This window comes from Entelurus aequoreus, linkage group LG24 (genome assembly GCF_033978785.1).
Source record: "Entelurus aequoreus isolate RoL-2023_Sb linkage group LG24, RoL_Eaeq_v1.1, whole genome shotgun sequence".
Lineage (NCBI taxonomy): Eukaryota > Metazoa > Chordata > Actinopteri > Syngnathiformes > Syngnathidae > Entelurus > Entelurus aequoreus.
The window spans coordinates 5,828,131-5,846,923 of record NC_084754.1 but is presented as its reverse complement, the minus strand read 5'-3'; the positions used below and the strand labels follow the sequence as shown (position 1 = coordinate 5,846,923).

General features: G+C 43.5%; 1 protein-coding gene across 1 annotated transcript; it reads right to left on the bottom strand.

The window, feature by feature from the left end:
* Positions 1 to 16,315: 16,315 nt before the first annotated feature.
* LOC133641491 (general transcription factor II-I repeat domain-containing protein 2-like) lies at positions 16,316 to 18,415 on the bottom strand. Its single transcript, XM_062035253.1, has one exon. It carries the CDS (start codon positions 18,231 to 18,233, stop codon positions 16,413 to 16,415), a length of 1,821 nt encoding a protein of 606 aa, XP_061891237.1. The 5' UTR covers positions 18,234 to 18,415; the 3' UTR covers positions 16,316 to 16,412.
* Between the last annotated feature and the right edge of the window lie 378 nt (positions 18,416 to 18,793).

Sequence of the window (18,793 nt, the reverse complement as noted above, 5' to 3'; positions counted from 1 at the left end):
TTCCTCTTTGGTCCGGAGGACACGACATCCACAGTTTCCAAAAACAATTTGAAATGTGGACTCCTCAGACCACAGAACACTTTTCCACTTTGTATCAGTCCATCTTAGATGAGCTCAGGCCCAGCGAAGCCAACTGCGTTTCTGGGTGTTGTTGATAAACGGTTTTCGCCCTGCATGGGAGAGTTTTAACTTGCACTTACAGATGTAGCGACCAACTGTAGTTACTGACAGTGGGTTTCTGAAGTGTTCCTGAGCCCATGTGGTGATATCCTTTACACACTGATGTCGCTTGTTGATGCAGTACAGCCTGAGGGATGGAAGGTCACGGGCTTAGCTGCTTACGTGCAGTGATTTCTCCAGATTCTCTGAACCCTTTGATGATATTACGGAGCGTAGATGGTGAAATCCCTAAATTCCTTGCAATAGCTGGTTGAGAAAGGTTTTTCTTAAACTGTTCAACAATTTGCTCACGCATTTGTTGACAAAGTGGTGACCCTCGCCCCATCCTTGTTTGTGAATGACTGAGCATTTCATGGAATCTACTTTTATACCCAATCATGGCACCCACCTGTTCCCAATTTGCCTTGTTCACCTGTGGAATGTTCCAAATAAGTGTTTGATGAGCATTCCTCAACTTTATCAGTATTTATTGCCACCTTTCCCAACTACTTTGTCACGTGTTGCTGGCATCAAATTCTAAAGTTAATTATTATTTGCAAAAAAAAAAAACAGTTTATCAGTTTGAACATCAAATATGTTGTCTTTGTAGTGCATTCAACTGAATATGGGTTGAAAAGGATTTGCAAATCATTGTATTCCGTTTATATTTACATCTAACACAATTTCCCAACTCATATGGAAACAGGGTTTGTATTTATCTGTACTTCGCTGGCTCATTAGAAAGACTTCCTCCAGTGACTTTTCATTCCATTTTCAAAACGGAGCCTGACAGTCCCATGACCGCACTAAAAAAAACTACACGATGTCAATGTTTAATACTCAATCAATCGGGCTTTATTGCAGACTCCAACGTCCAAGTAGACATGCGATCACACACGGCAGTGTTTTTCAACCTTTTTTGAGCCAAGGCACATTTTATGCGTTGAAAAAAATGCGGAGGCACACCACCAGCAGAAATCATTAAAAAAACAAATTCAGTTGACATTAAAGTGTCGTTGTCGCAATTGTTGGATGTGACTTCAAACCATAACCAAGCATGCATCAATATAGCTCTTGTCTCAAAGTAGGTGTACTGTCACCACCTGTCACATCACGCCGTGACTTATTTGGAGTTTTTTGCTGTTTTCATGTGTGTAGTGTTTTAGTTCTTGTCTTGTGCTCCTATTTTGGTGGCTTTTTCTCTTTTTTTGGTATTTTCCTGTAGCAGTTTCATGTCTTCCTTTGAGCGATATTTCCCGCGTCTACTTTATTTTACAAATCAAGAATATTTCAGTTGTTTTTATCCTTCTTTGTGGGGACATTGTTGATTGTCATGTCATGTTCGGATGTACATTGTCTTTGCTCCACAGTAAGTCTTTGCTGTCGTCCAGCATTCTGTTTTTGTTTACTTTGTAGCCAGTTCAGTTTTAGTTTAGTTCTGCATAGCCTTCCCTAGGCTTCAATGCCTTTTCTTAGGGGCACTCACCTTTTGTTTATTTTTGGTTTAAGCATTAGACACCTTTTTAACTGCACACTGCCTACCGCTGTTTCCAAGGCAATTAGCTACCGGCTGCCACCTACTGATATGGAAGAGTATTACACGGTTACTCTGCCGAACTCTAGACAGCACCGACACTCAACAACAACACATCATTTGCAGACTATAATTACTGGTTTGTAAAAAATATTTTTACAGTGCTTGAAAAACACTGAAATACAGAATATAAGACAAAGAATACAGTATAAAAGGCATTATCACATATTAAAAACAGCAGTGGTGTGCCGCAAGGCCTTCTCTGCTGGCCTAACATAACCAGAAATCATGATCATAATTAAAGATAAAAGTATTTTTTAATTTACTTTCCCTAAATATCAAAAAGTATTCATATTCTCTTCATGTCATATTATGCTCTTTCCAGCGCTGTTGTTTTTAGGTTAGAGTTTTTATTCAATCAGAATTCAGCTAGCGTATGTTGCCATGCTGTACCAAATCTGCCCGGGGCCTTCAGAATAAATGTGGGTGGCCGTGCAATGTAAGTGAACTGGCACATACAGTTGATAGATAATTGCGATAGCCAATCAGATCGCGAGCTGTTGTCAGTAAGGCCTTCTAGCTGGCCTCACGTTGAACGTGACATTTACGCGTCCTGTGATTGGATACTCACCGGTTTGAGCCGCAGTGGTGCTATGCAGATCAGCAGAGCCACACCCGGGACACATAGAGTTGATAGACAGTTGCGATAGCCAATCAGATCACTTGTGATTGATTGATTGAAACTTGACCACATTGAATTATGCACTAGGCCACATTGAATGATGATGAAGGCCACATTGAATGATGTGGAAGACCACATTGAATGATGATGCAGGCCACATTGAATGATGATGAAGGCCACATTGAATGATGTAGAAGACCACATTGAATGATGTGGCAGACCACATTGAATGATGTGGCAGACCACGGTAAATGACGTGGAAGACTACATATTGATTGATTGATTGAGACTTGTATTAGTAGATTGCACAGTACAGTACATATTCCGTACAATTGACCACTAAATGGTAACACCCGAATAAGTTTTTCAACTTGTTTAAGTCGGGGTCCACTTAAATTGATTCATGTTACAGATATATACTATCATCATAATACAGTCATCACACAAGATAATCATCAGAGTATATACATTGAATTATTTACATTATTTACAATCCGGGGTGTGGGATGAGGAGGGGGGGGGGGGGGGGGTTAGGTTTGGATGCTATCAACACTTCAGTCATCAACAATTGCATCATCAGAGAAATGGACATTGAAACAGTGTAGGACTGACTTGGTAGGATATGTACAGCAAGTAGTGGACACACAGAGAGAGAGAGAGAGATCAGAAAGCATAAGAAAAAGTATCTACATTTGATTATTTACATTTGATTATTAACAATCCGGGGAAGGTGTTAGTTTAGGGTTGAAGTTGCCTGGAGGTGTTCTTTTAGTGCGATTTTGAAGGAGGATAGAGATGCCCTTTCTTTTACCCTTTCTTGGAGTGCATTCCATATTGGCATAGAAAGAGAATGAGTTAAGACCTTTGTTAGATCGGAATCTGGGTTTAACGTGGTTAGTTGAGCTCCCCCTGGTGTTGTGGTTATGGCGGTCATTTACGTTATGGAAGTAGTTTGACATGTACTTCTGTATCAGGGAGGTGTAGCGGATTTTATAGACTAGGCTCAGTGCAAGTTGTTTTACTCTGTTCTCCACCCTGATATAATGATGTGGTGGACAACATCGAATGATGAGGAAGACCACATTGAATGATGATGCAGACCACGTTAAATGACGGGGAAGACCACATATAATGATGTGGTGGACAACATTGAATGATGAGGAAGACCACATTGAATGATGTGGAAGACCACATATAATGATGTGGTGGACAACATTGAATGACGTGGAAGACCACATTGAATGATGTGGAAGACCACATACAATGATGTGGTGGACAACATTGAATGATGAGGACGACCACATTGAATGATGATGCAGACCACAATAAATAATGTGGAGGAAAACAATAATTGACGTGGCAGACCACGTTAAATGATGTGGAAGACCACATATAATGATGTGGCAGACCACATTGAATGATAATGCAGGCTACATTGAATGATGTGGCGGGCCACTTTCAATACTGTGGAACATCACATTGAATGACGTTGCAAGCCACGTTAAATATTGTGGAACATCACATTGAATGACATTGCAAGCTACATTAAATATTGTGGAACATCACATTGAATGACATTGCAAGCTACATTAAATATTGTGGAACATCACATTGAATGACATTGCAAGCTACATTAAATATTGTGGAACATCACATTGAATGACATTGCAAGCTACATTAAATATTGTGGAACATCACATTGAATGACATTGCAAGCCACATTAAATATTGTGGAACATCACATTGAATGACATTGCAAGCCACATTAAATATTGTGGAACATCACATTGAATGACATTGCAAGCCACATTAAATATTGTGGAACATCACATTGAATGACATTGCAAGCCACATTAAATATTGTGGAACATCACATTGAATGACATTGCAAGCCACATTAAATATTGTGGAACATCACATTGAATGACATTGCAAGCCACAATAAATGATGTGGCTGACCACATTGAATTATGCAGTAGGCCACATTGAGTGACGTAGCAGACCATATAAAATGTGGGACAGCACACTGAGTGACGTTACAGGCAAATTAGGCCACGTAGAATAATATGGCGGGCCAGATCCGGCCCCCAGGTCTTAAGTGTGAAACATGTGCTCTAAAGTAAAGTTACGTACTTACCTAATTGTTGGCTCCTCATCCCACCCGTCTGCCTAAAAGGCCATACAGTCGACAATGAGGATTATGCTTGCTAACCAACAAACAAGTGTTTGCTCAAAATAGCTGCTCAAAGGTTTCGTTGGTCGTGTTGGATACATTTTATTAAAACCCTAAAATACCCACAATTCAGTGTATCAAATGTTTTCAAAATAACAAACCCCTGTTTTTATCTGGATGGATGTAACAGATGCCATCTAGTGTTGCTGTGTGGTAGTACATGTGTAAAACCTCACGCCTTAAAAAACTGGGCTGGATGATGTGTTCATAGGTGGATTAATGACCGGGCCTACCGGGCCCAGGCCCAGGGGGCCAGAGGCCCCAAGGGGCCAGGCCAACTTGGCCCCGCGGCCGCGACCCAAGCAAAACTACTTTTGCAAAAATAATAATCTTAAGCCCCAAGGGGCCAGGCCAACTTGGCCCCGCGGCCATGATCCATAGAGGGTAAGAGGCCCCAAGGGGCCAGGTCAACTTGGCCCCGCGGCCGCGACCCACAGAGGGCCAGAGGCCCCAAGGGGCCAGGCCAACATGGCCCCGCGGCCATGATCCATAGACGGTCAGAGGCCCCAAGGGGCCAGGCCAACTTGGCCCCGCGGCCACGATCCATAGAGGGTCAGAGGCCCCAGGGGGCCAGGTCAACTTGGCCCCGCGGCCACGATCCATAGACGGTCAGAGGCCCCAAGGGGCCAGGCCAACTTGGCCCCGCGGCCACGACCCACAGAAGGCCAGAGGCCCCAAAGGGCCAGGCCAACTTGGCCCCGCGGCCGCGAGCCACAGAAGGCCAGAGGCCCCAAGGGGCCAGGTCAACTTGGCCCCGCGGCCACGATCCATAGAGGGTAAGAGGCCCCAAGGGGCCAGGTCAACTTGGCCCCGCGGCCGCGACCCACAGAGGGCCTGAGGTCCTAAGGGGTCAGGCCAACTTGGCCCCGCGGCCATGATCCATAGAGGGCCAGAGGCCCCGAGGGGTCAGGCCAACTTGGCCCCGATCCATAGAGGGTCAGAGGCCCCAAGGGGCCAGGCCAACTTGGCCCCGCGGCCACGACCCACAGAGGCCCCAAGGGGCCAGGCAAAATTGGCCCCGCGGCCATGATCCACAGAGGGCCAGAGGCTCTCAATCATTATTATCAAAGCTAATTCTCAAATTGGATGGATCACACAACCTCACTCACATATTCTTTATCAATTATTAAAGGTTGTTTCTGAATTTTGATCACAGAACTTAATGCAAATATTCTTGATTGATTGACAAAGCTCATTCTCAAATTTTGATTACACAACCTTACTCTGACAAATTATCATTATCAAAAAGCTCTATCTCGAATTTGGATCACAGAATCTCACTCAAGTATTCTTAGCTGTGCCCCTCCCCCATCAAGTCTTTCATAAACCGGTCTGTTCTTTTAGAATCTCCTCATTTGGTATTTTGAACTCGTGAGAGACTGCTCAAAATTTGGTTTCCTTTCCCTCAGTTCAGACTCAGAGATAATTTGAAATCATTCAACAAGAAGTTTAACGCGCGCACACACACACACACACACACTTGAGTTGAGCATTACTTGGAAATTCTTATATTTTCCATTTTGCTGTTATTATCAGCATCTTCCCATTTTGTCCTTTTCTTTCGAGAAAGTTTACAGTCTGACATTTGTCACTGCTGTCAGTTAATAACTTTTTGGTCTTTGACCCATTTTGTCATTTTCTCGATTCGATCGTCACTGACCACTCTCTCCTGTCTGGCAGACATCGTTGCTGCCATCATAGCTAGCAAGCTGCCTGCAGCGGGTCATCCCTATGTTCCCCGTCCCTATGTTACCCGGGTCCTATGTTCCCCTCTACCGGGGAACTAAGGACCCTTTTTAAAAAAAAGGGTTCTATGTTCCCCGCTGCGGGGAACGTACAACACTTTTTCCAGAAAAGGGTTCTATGTTCCCCGCTGCTTCCAATGCGCGACTAAGTAAGACGCACGCAGACACGCATGACAGAGACGCGTTTAAGTTGTCGAAGGAAGGAAGTTCGCGTTTGAGTTGCTCTATCTGCTGCCGCACGCCCTGTGACAGGTTAGGTTTAGGGATGGTTTTGGTCAGGGCACAATTTCGCCAAAAAAGTGCTCCACAACGCCCTGTGACAGGTTAGGTTTAGGGATAGTTTTGGTCAGGGCACAATTTCGCCAAAAAAAAGTGCTCCACAACGCCCTGTGACAGGTTAGGTTTAGGGATGGTTTTGGTCAGGGCACAATTTCGCAATTTCGCCAGATACAATGCAGGGAACATAGGACCCTTTTTTAGAAAAAGGGTCCTAAGTTCCCCGGTCGCATACAAAGACCCAGGAACAACCGGGGAACATAGGACCCGGGGAACATAGGACCCGGGGAACATAGGCACGCTCCCGCCTGCAGATAGCAACATTTTGGTGTCCTTTGGGAAAATATTTAGAAAGAAGACAAAAGTACACACAGTTGTACAACTATTATCTTTATGATCTTTTTTTTGTTAGTTTCTCTGTTACTGTGTGTGGCCAATTAAGCGACTTTTGGCCATACCTGGCTGGTGACATTTAGCGACTTTCTGGTTGATGTTAAGATTAATAATAGCAACAGTTCTCTTCATCTTAATGCAATTTATTGTGTCTGTCTCTCCACATTTTGCCATTAGGTACTTTGAGCTCTTGTTGGTCAGTCACTCTAAGGTACATTGTTGCTGCCATCATAGCTAGCAAGCTGCCTGCAGATAGCGACATTTTGGTGTCCTTTGAGAAATATTAAGAAAGAAGACAAAAGTACAAGACATTGTACGATTACTATCTTTTTAAAATTATTTGTTTCACTGTGTGATTGACCGACTTTGCCGCTAGATTTCGCGTCTTTTGGCCATACCTGGCTAGCGACTAAAAACATCATTTAGCGACTTTTTGGTTGTGAAGATAAGTGGTAAAAGCAGATCTTCCTGTTGGTCTTCCCACATTTTGCCATTTGGTACTTTGCACTCTTCTTGGTCACTCCAAGGCATTTGTCCCTGCCTTCAGCTAGTCACTTGGCTCTTTTGGAATATATTTCACTGTAATTGGCTCTCTCTCTCTCTTTCTCCTCAGTACAAATCAGCCTGTTCCCTTGCCATTCATCACTGACCACTCTGCTCTCCTGTCTGTCAGACATTATTGCTGCTTGCAGATAGCTTGGGGTCCTTAGAGAAAATATCAGAAGAGAAAAGTACACAATTATCTTAATTATCTTTTTTATTCAGTCAGTCCTTCAGTGAGTCCCAGTGTGTTGGCGATTAAGCAACGTTGGCATTCAATTAGCGACTTTTGGCCATACATGGCTGGCGACTCAAAAAACTAGAAAAAAAGTACAAAAAGTTGTACAATTAATATCTTTATTATCCTTAATTCCCCTGAATCCTAGAGTGTGTTGCAATTAAGCAACTTTGCTGCTAGGTTTAGCGACTCTTGTTTTGGGCATACCTGGCTAGCGACTACAAACATTATTCAGCAACTTTTTGGCTGTTAAGATTAACGTTAATAAATTAAATCCTAATACAATTTATTGTGTTGGTCTCGCCATCTTGCTATTAGGTACTTTGAATTCTTGTTGGTCTCTGCTAAGGTATCTGGCTGTTGTCTTTGCCTTCAGTTAGTCACTTGGCTCTGGAATATATTTAACTGTACTTGGCTCTCTCTTTCTCCTCAGTACAAATCAGTCTGTTCCCTTGCCATTTAGACATTTTCTTGATTGGATCATCACTGACCACTCTGCTCTCCTGCTGTCTATCAGACATTGTTGCTCCCATCATAGCTAGCAAGCTGCCTTGGTGTCCTTTGTGAAAATATTTAGATAGAAGACTAAAGTGCACAAAGGTGTACAATTATTATCTTTTCAAAATATTTGTTTCACTGTCAGTGTGATTGACCGACTTTGCCGCTAGATTTCGCGTCTTTTGGCCATACCTGGCTAGCGACTGAAAACATCATTTAGCAACTTTTTGGTTGTGAAGATAAGAGGTAAAAGCAGATCTGCCTGTTGGTCTTTCCACATTTTGCCATTTGGTACTTTGCACTCTTGTTGGTCACTCCAAGGCATTTGTCCCTGCCTTCAGCTAGTCACTTGGCTCTTTTGGAATATATTTCACTGTAATTGGCTCTCTCTCTCTTTCTCCTCAGTACAAATCAGTCTGTTCCCTTGCCATTTAGACATTTTCTTGATTCGATCATCACTGACCACTCTGCTCTCCTGCTGTCTATCAGACGAATCAGTTGATTCTCTGCTCTCAATTGTCTATGCTAGTAAGCTGTTATTCTCTGCTTTGGAGTGTTGATGCTGGGTTGCTAGTTTTCTAAATCACCTCACACACTGGAAGGAAGCAGCACCGATCATAAACACACAAACAAACTCACACACACACACACACACACACACACACACATAGTTGGTTTATCTGTTGTGATAGGCAAAGAGCCAATGTGCAAAGAAAGAAGGGAAATATGGATCATAAACGTTTAAGTGGAGGAGCTAGAAAAAAAATTCAGCAAGAAAAGAAAAAAAAGGAATCAGTTTTACTTGAGAGTGTTCCAAATATCTCCAGCTTCTTCAGTACAAAGACATCTGCTGAAAGCAATTCTATAAATGCTACTGCAAATTCAGCTAAGGTTAGCAATGCACCTGAGCTAGCATGTAGCTCCCAAGATCCTGAGACCACTACAAGTGTAGACACTGAACCAAATGCTTCTGATGCTTATGATTCAACCAATTCAGCAGTAGCCAGTTGCTCGGATGAATGTGAGGTCACTGCACCTCTGGACAGCATAGAAAATGAGCTGAATCTTTCTTCAACACCATCTACAGTGACAACTCTACCTAGTGATCCCGCTAAATGGGCTGAGACCCTCACTGAGTCAATGAAGGAAGTTCTTATTCAAAGAGGTGCAAAATCATTTCACAACCGTCACAGCCATTATCCAGCTTCTGTGAGGAACAGTGGGCTAGGAGGCAAAACCCGATGCCTAAACAATGAACATTTTACTTCACACTTGCCCAATGGACAACGAGTACAAAGAGAGTGGCTGATGTACTCTCCCTCTACTGGTAATGTTTACTGCTTTGCATGCAAACTGTTTTCCCCAAAAACGCATTCTTTTGTGACAGGCTATTGTGATTGGAAACACTCAGAAAGATTTGGTGAACATGAGCGAAGTGCTGAGCACATAACCTGCATGCAAGCAGTCTTGAACCGCGCCAAAGGTGCCACAGTTGATGCAGACCTGTTCAAACAGTTTCAGGCAGAGAGCAGCTATTGGAGGCAGGTGTTACAAAGAGTTGTTGCAGTCATTAAATTCCTTGCAGAAAGGGGCCTTGCATTTAGGGGTAAAAATGAATCGTTAGGGTCTCCTCTCAATGGGAACTACCTTGGTATTCTGGAGGTCCTGGCTGAATTTGATCCCTTTCTAAAGGATCACATCAGAAAGTTTGGGCAGATGGGTCGAGGTAATACCTCATATCTGTCCTCCACCATTTGTGAGGAATTCATTGAATTGATGGGTGCAAAAACCAAACAGGCTATAGCAGATGAACTGCAAGCAAGCAAATACTACTCTATCATTGTGGATTCAACCCCAGATTTATCTCATGTGGACCAATTGACATTCATATTCCGTTTTGTTAGCAAAGAGGGCAGTGTTGTTGAACGCTTTGTGGGTTTTGAGCCCATTACTAGCCATACAGGTGAAAGTTTGGCTAACTGTGTCATGTCTGTGTTGGAAAATCTAGGGTTAGAGCTGTCAAATTGCAGGGGGCAGGCTTATGATAATGCCAGCAACATGTCAGGGAGGTATAATGGGTTGCAGGCTCACTTAAAGAAAAGCAACCCATTAATACACTATATTCCATGTGCAGCTCACTCTTTGAATTTGGTGGGAGTCAACAGCATTGACAGATGTGGAAATGAAGTCTCTAAGTATTTTGACTTGATTCAGTCTATTTACAACTTCACAACTGCATCCACACACCGATGGGACAGGGTATTTGGCAATTCCAACATAGATCTCACACTTAAAGCTTTATCCAACACGCGTTGGAGTTGCCGTGCAGAATCTACCAAAGCACTGTGGCAGAACTACAGTAAAATAAAAGCAGCACTACAGGTTATTTCCACTGATGACACAGAGAAACGAGACACACGAACTGAAGCTGACAGTCTAGTGCGGAAGCTGGATTCACTTGAGATGGCCTTCATGGCAGGCTTTTGGGACACTGTTCTGTCCAGATTTCAGGCCACAAGTCTGCAACTTCAAAAAGCAGACATGGACCTTGGTACAGCAGTTAGATTGCTGGAATCTCTGCGCACCTTTGTTCTCTCCCAAAGAGATCTATTTGATCATTTTGAGCAGAAAGCCTTAAACATGTTGGGTGGCACCCCATCTTACAGGGCTGAACGGACGAGGAAACGTAAAAAGTTTGCTGATGAATCAGCATCCCCAGATGTTGTGCTTGAGGGAAGGCAACTGTTTCAAATAGAGACATTTATTGCCTCTATTGATCAACTGAGTTCAAGCCTTAATCACCGTCTGGAGGCCTACAAACATCTGAACAATTTGTTCAGTGTCCTTTTCTCTTTGGATACAGAGTCCAATGCTTCAGTCCTTCACAAGGCCAAGATTCTCACTGAATCATACCCATCTGACCTCAATGAAAGTCTTGGACAGGAGCTTATACAGTTCAAATCTTTTATACAGCTCAACAACACTGATGAGGAGAGGACCCCTTCAGGACTGCTCAAAACAATAATACATTTTGGACTACAGCCTACGTTTCCTAATACATACCTTGCGCTACAGATTTTTCTCACTCTACCGGTCAGTAACTGTGAGGGAGAACGCTCATTCTCTCTTTTGTCAAGAGTAAAAAATGAGCTGCGCACAAGAATGACTCAGAAAAGATTAAATGCGTTATCTCTAATGGCAATTGAGAGTGAGCTGACAAGAGAGTTGGACTTCAATGATGTGGTGGATGATTTTGCAAAATTGAAAGCACGAAAGAAACCCCTTGCTTAAAGGTGCACTGTGTAAGATTTTTAGGTTATTTCCAGAATTCACCCATTCACTAATGTTAGGCTACCTGTTTTCATGAATACTTACCACCACCATAAAATTCTAAGTATCCATTATGACTTGGAGAATTGCACTTTTGCCATTTCTGGGAAGTGTCACCTGGATTGTGAAGATAGGATTGACTTTAGGCAGAAGCTTGGTGCTTTCTCTGGCAAACTGAACCTCAAGCTTCATTCTCTGCAGCTTTGCATTCTTGTGCAGACTTTCATCCACAAGGAACTTTTCAACTTCCCCACTATCGTGAAGGGGCCATCAAAAGATTTCAGTGTGTCCAGCATGTCTAGTCTCTTACTCTCCTTTCTTTGAGCCATCTCTTGTTTCTCATCTGCCCTACTCTCGAATTTTGCCTTCATGAATTTACTCCAGTTGAGTTCAACCTCCCTTTTTGCTTGTGCTGCTGCCTTGAAACCTCTGAAGCTCCTGGCTCTTCTGTAAAATTATTGACCTATTGACTGCGTTCAGTGTGCCCAACTTCTTCAGTTTGTAGTCCACCTTGCCACATTGTCTCTCCATCCCAATGTTGTGCACAGGGGTGCCATCAATGTTACTAGCCTGTTCACTGACAGGGTCCATTGGGAAGGTCTCCTCATCCATCCTCTGCCTGGCCAGGACAGTCTTCAGATGGGGCAGCATGAGATCTGTCAGCTGCTTCACTTCATCCAAGTATTCGGCAGCCACGTCTGACACTGAGTTCAGGACATGTCCAGTGCCTGTCCAGCCACTATAGCATTCTTGGAAATGGGCTATCTTGACCTGCATGCAGCCCTTGTACCATGAACTGGCCTACACCTTTCTTTGTGGTGCTCTCCGATGCATGTTATCATTTTACCTTTCTCCTTCTCCTCAAGCTTAACCACAAATAGATACAGACTTTGAGCCTCAATTTGCTGCACAGCTGCCGTTATGCCAATGTGTTTTCCTAAGATATTATTTTATTTTTAATGATAGAAGGGAGGAAAAGGGGGCAAAAATCATGTCCGATTTAGTTTTTTGGGTGGGTTGGGGGGTTTATTTCATGATAGCTACCAACTTCCAATACATAATATCTCTCAAATGACCCAATGCACCATCACTGAAGTGGGCGTAATCATTTTCAAAAATGTTTATTTTTAGGCCATTTATCCCCTCCCCCTGTGTCTGTGTGAAACCTGTGCTTGTCAGTGTCTGTGTGGTATACCTAATAGTGTGTGTGCAGTATGTGCACTCTTCTGTACAGTACAGTGTGCATGTCTGTTCACAGTATACAGTATTTCTTGCATAGTGCGTGCGTGTGTGTGCGCCCACACGCGCGGGGGGTTGAGGGGCCAAGACCATGTCAGGCCCAGGGGGCCAAAATTTCTTAATCCGCCCCTGGATGTGTTGACACAGGCCCGGCCCTAACCAATCTGGCGCCCTAGGCAAGATTTTAGGTGGCGCCCCCCCACGTCGGCAGTGAAGTGTATATACTCACAAGAAACCGAATAGCTTTGTCTTTGACCTTTTTTTTTACTTAAAGAAAGCAAATTAACAATCAGAATAGTTAACAAGATAAAAAAAAATATGGATAAATAAATGAATACAAAAAATAAAAAATGAATATATGAAATACAATATTTTTTACATACATAAACACAAAATAAAACGTGTCAACAAGTTGCATAAAATAAATTAAAAATACAATATAAATAAGGCACTGCACAAAACAAGATATCAAACCAGTATGACTTTAACAACTATATTACAAAAAAAGGGGATCCTACAGAGTTCTCTATTTGTGCTTTTTAATATTGCATTAACTAGAATGACTTACAAATGACTGTACACCAGGGAGTACTGTAATTACCTAACGTTACATTATTATTTTCCATAACAATTTAGCCCCCTCCACAATATTAACCCGACGTTAAAACAGAACTAGCTATTTATTGATTAGCAATTGCCGAATCATGTAACATTAGCTTAATGCTAAAAAGACAGGTTACTATCACATTCTGTAACAGACAAATAATTTCATGTAGGCTAACGTTACCTACCTGCTACCTCTGTCTTTTTCTCATTTCTCCCCTTCTTTTCTCCCCTGGGCACCTGACAGTTTTGGCCGTTTTGACATCTTGTGTTGATTTTTTTGATGTGGTGACGTCCAAAAAGAGTCATGATACGGGAAGGGAGGGGGCGCACCGTGCCGGGGGAGGGGGGGCGTAATGTTGTAACAAATAATATTTCTATTAAATAGGCTTTACTTTGCATTTTAATTAACGTGGGATTATTTTATGTATTTAGAAATAATAGTACTGTAGCCGAGTGTCCTGGGTTTGCATATTCGGTGTACTTATATAAAATAATAAATGGGAGTCATGAGAGCAGGTCCGGTCTCCACCACTTCTTTAATGTCATTCCTCACACACCTCCTTCCACAACAACCTTTATAGACCTCTTACGTCACAGCCCTACGGCAACTCTGGAGGGACAACACTCCTCCTTACCCAACACACTCCGGTAACTTGGGACATCCTGAACAGTTTGTTACATACGTCCCCCCCTCAATTAGAAACGTCCCCGTTTCGTCACAAACAAAATAGGTAACAAACAAGGGGAAATAGAGTAGAGAAAAAACAAAAAACTTCACAATCTTCATGCACCCAACAAATCAACAATATTTTTATCTGATCCACAAAGTATTGCATAGGCTAGCACCCTGGCCCCTCAAAACATGCAAACACTTGTAGATGCGAAGGAGGTCGCTCCAATCGCTCCTGTGCGAGATAGTTCGATGATGCGAGGGAGGTCGCTCCAATCACCCCCTGCAAGATAGTTCGATTGTGACGCGCCATCATGCCATCAGCCTCGGGGTTATAGGCAGTGAAGGAATCAATAAAGTTCCATCTAGTGGTGCTGGCAGAGTCTCTGGAAGGGGCAACCACCCTGGGACCCCCCCGCCCCCCATGGGAACTTCTGGGCCACTCCAGAATGTCCATGACTACCCTCCGGAGGGGCCGACAAACCTGGGATACCCTCTGAACGTCTGGGCCACTCCAGAATGTCCATGACCACCCTCCGGAGGGGCAACAAATCTGGGACCCGCCCACAGGGACGTTAAGGGCACCTACGGGTTCGACACGCTCTGCACTGTTCACACCACCGACGGATGTCTCTCATCATGAAGGGCCAGTAGTAAGATTGCCGGGAACGCCTCCGTAACCAGCCGGCTCACATCCGCAGCAAACACCTCCAAGCTCTCCCCCGGAGCACGCACACGCGCTGATAGGCTGGACCCGAAGCGGTCCATCAATTGTCTCTGTCCAAAAGCTTCCCCCAGTCTCTCTTCAATGAGACGAGTCGGGAGACTTCTCACCAGCTCCTCATTGCAGCTGGCTCCCGCCGTCGGTGAAGGGAGCGGTTAAAAAAAAGTCAATTTTTGGCATTCATGCCGTGTGAATGTCTGTCGAACAGTGCCTTGTCAGGCTTAAAATGGTCGTCGTCACCACACCACGTGTCCGCAAAATAGCCAGGAAGCTAACTATACACGTGCAGCTAACTGGAAACTCACAAGTCCCGTGTAACACTTTCTTCTTCTTTTTTTTTTCAACACAGCGGTTAAAATCCCACCGCTGCCACCAATGTAGCCGAGTGTCCTGGGTTTGCATATTCGGTGTACTTATATAAAATAATAAATGGGAGTCATGAGAGCAGGTCCGGTCTCCACCACTTCTTTAATGTCATTCCTCACACACCTCCTTCCACAACAACCTTTATAGACCTCTTACGTCACAGCCCTACGGCAACTCTGGAGGGACAACACTCCTCCTTACCCAACACACTCCGGTAACTTGGGACATCCTGAACAGTTTGTTACAGTACCAACTTTTTTTCTTTTTTTTTTCCTCCAACATTTGTGGCACTGGCGTGGCGCCCCCTGATGGACGGCGCCCTTAGCATTTGCCTATACGGCCTATGCCACGGGCCGGCCCTGTGTTGACAGCTGGCATTTTTAGCTCATTGGCTATCACTGCTTGACTCACTGTAACTATCAATCAGTGGGGACTTGTGGTTTGTGGTTCGAGCCCAGTGAGTGCAGGGCAAGACTGTGTGAGTGCTACGCACCGATAGACGAACCTGTGATAACGTCAGGTAACTTTCAGAATTGGTCCATTTGAAATGACATCAAATAATAAGAATGCGTTGCAATTTGTTGTCTTCGTTCCCGATTATGTAGACCAGGGGTGTCAAAGTCAAATGGACGGAGGGCCAAATAAAAAATTTAGCTACAAGCCGAGGGCCGGACTGTTCGAATGTTCATTGAAAAATTTTTAAATGACGCATATAGTCTAGTGAACCTAATTGAACCTACTGAAAACCTAACAAATATATTCCAATATGATCAGATAAATAAAGCAATATTTTCTTATGGCTCTGTCAGTAATCTTTAATTTTCAACAGACACAAAAGACAAATTTCCTTTATATAAAAATCCCCATAACATGAACATTAAATGAAAGAAACCGGTATTCAAGGCACCATCAGTAGCCTATATTTTCTATTTTAGCAAAAGTGGGCTAAATTTACTTCAAAGAAAAAAACAATAATAGCAATTTTCTATCATCCACTCAACTGAAATATTTTAAAAATATAATTAAATTGAAATACAATAAAATAAAGTGCAAAAATCTATAAATCAAAAACAACACTTTGTTTAAGGAGAAGTAACATGCAGTGAAAACAAATATTAAACTTTAACTTTTAAACTTGAATTGAGTAAAAACTCTAAATATGTGATTGCACAGTAATGTTCACTTGTTTGAGGTTGAGGGTGATACTTGGTGGTGTCCCATCTTTTCCACAAGTTCATCAATGTTCGGGGTAAGGCTCTGAGCTGAGGAAATCCTCAAGATTGAATGGAGGTGTTCAGCAGTAAGTCGACTTCTGTGTGATGTTTTGTTCAGGTTCATCAAAGAAAACAGTTGTTCACACAGGTATGTGCTGCCAAACATAGACAACGTTTGAGCAGCCTGGATGCGCAGCTGGGGCATTGTGTCGGGGAGGAAACGGGCGAACTCCGCAGCACCCACTGCCGCATATTTTGCCCTCAGTGCATCATTCCATTGGAGGTCAATCAACTCCATTTGAAGGTTTGGTGGTGAGCTTTCCACGTCAACAGCAAACGGGTTACCGAGCAGTTCCAACCTACTTTTTTGTGCTTCAAAGTCAGCAAATCGGCGTCGAAAGTCAGCGGCAAGCATACTTATTTTATTAGCCAACTGTGCGCTCGGGAATGCACTGGTAGAGAGCTTCTCTTTCATGGTCTGGCAGCTGGAAAAGTGGGTCAAATTTTCTTTCCGCATCTGCGTCTCCCACAGAGTCAGTTTGGTTTTAAATGCCTTCACTGTACTGTACATATCAGAGATGACATGATCCCGACCCTGCAGCTGCAAGTTCATTGCATTCAGATGACTCGTAATGTCACACAGAAAAGCCATTTCACACAGAAACATTTCGTCTCGGAGTTGTGTTGTGTTTTTCCCTTTGCTGTCCAAGAACAGACAAATCTCCTCACGAAGCTCGAAACATCTTTGAAGCACCTTTCCCTGGCTTAGCCATCGCACCTCTGTGTGATAAGGCAAATCACCATGCTCCGTTTCTAACTCCGTCAGAAATGCCTTGAACTGGCGGTGATTCAAACCTTTGGCTCTGATAAAGTTAACTGTGCGCGTGATGATGCTCATTACATGCTCCATTTTCAAGGCTTTACCGCACAACGCTTCCTGGTGTATGATACAATGATAAGCTGTCAGCTCACCTGTCGCGTTTTCCTCTTGCATCTTTTCCCGTATCTTCGCTACCAGTCCGCTCCTGTGTCCACACATCGCAGGTGCTCCGTCGGTTGTCAAACCCACGAGTTTTTCCCAAGGCAGCTCCATCTCATTTACACATCTTGACACCTCTTCATACAATTCATGCCCCGTAGTTGTGCCATGCATAGGACGTAAAGCCAAAAACTCCTCTGTCACGCTTAGGCTGGAGTCCACTCCGCGGATGAAAATTGACAACTGGGCAATGTCAGAAATGTCGGTGCTCTCATCCACAGCCAAGGAATATGCAATGAAATCTTTTCCCTTTTTCACAAGCTGCTCTTTTAGATTGATGGACAACTGGTCTACTCTCTCGGCAATGGTGTTTCTGCTCAGACTCACATTTAAAAAGAGTTGCCTTTTTTCTGGGCAAACTTCGTCACAAACTTTAATCATGCAGTTTTTGATGAAATCTCCCTCCGTAAATGGCCGGGCTGATTTAGCGATCTCTTCTGCCAAAATAAAACTGGCCTTGACAGCAGCCTGGCCTTGTGATTTGGCTTTTTTGAACAGAGCCTGTCGAGATTTGAGGCCTCGTTTTAATTCCTCTGCCTTTTGTAGCCTTTGTTCCATGTCCATATTCTTGTTTTTGTCCGCGTGTTTCGTTTCATAATGTCGTCTCAGATTATACTCTTTCAGTACCGCCACACTTTCTCCACACAGAAGACACACAGGTTTTCCAGCTACCTCCAAAAACATATACTCCGACTCCCACCTTGTTTGAAACCCCCGGTTCTCAGTGTCCACCTTCCGTTTTGCCATTTTTGATGGGTATCTGAAAGTTAATTTTACTGTGATGCTGACGACTGCTGTGCCAATAAATATTGAAATGAAGCAGCCTACTGCTCGGTGCGTCACCGTTGCATTGTGGGAAATGTAGTATTGGTGCGTGTAAAAGATCTGCGGTCTGCGGGCCGGTTCTAATAATAAATCAAGATCATCCCAAGGGCCGTAAAAAACCTTCTCGCGGGCCGGATATGGCCCGCGGGCCTTGACTCTGACATATGTGATGTAGACCAACTCATCAAGTCCTGGCACAGCATTAGACATTATTTGTTTTTGTTTGATAAGAGTACAAAATATCACATGAAAACAGGAAGAGCAAACCAAATTTACAATTTGAGGAAAACCATGTCAAATTTGTGTAATATCAATCAATCAATCAATCAATGTTTACTTATATAGCCCTAAATCACAAGTGTCTCAAAGGGCTGCACAAGCCACAACGACATCCTCGGCTCAGATCCCACATCAGGGCAAGGAAAAACTCAACCCAATGGGATGACAATGAGAAACCTTGGAGGGGACCGCAGATGTGGGGA

Excerpts from the sequence above, each read along its gene's own strand:
- LOC133641491 (XM_062035253.1), bottom strand. The coding sequence starts at position 18,233 with ATGGCAAAACGGAAGGTGGACACTGAGAACCGGGGGTTTCAAACAAGG.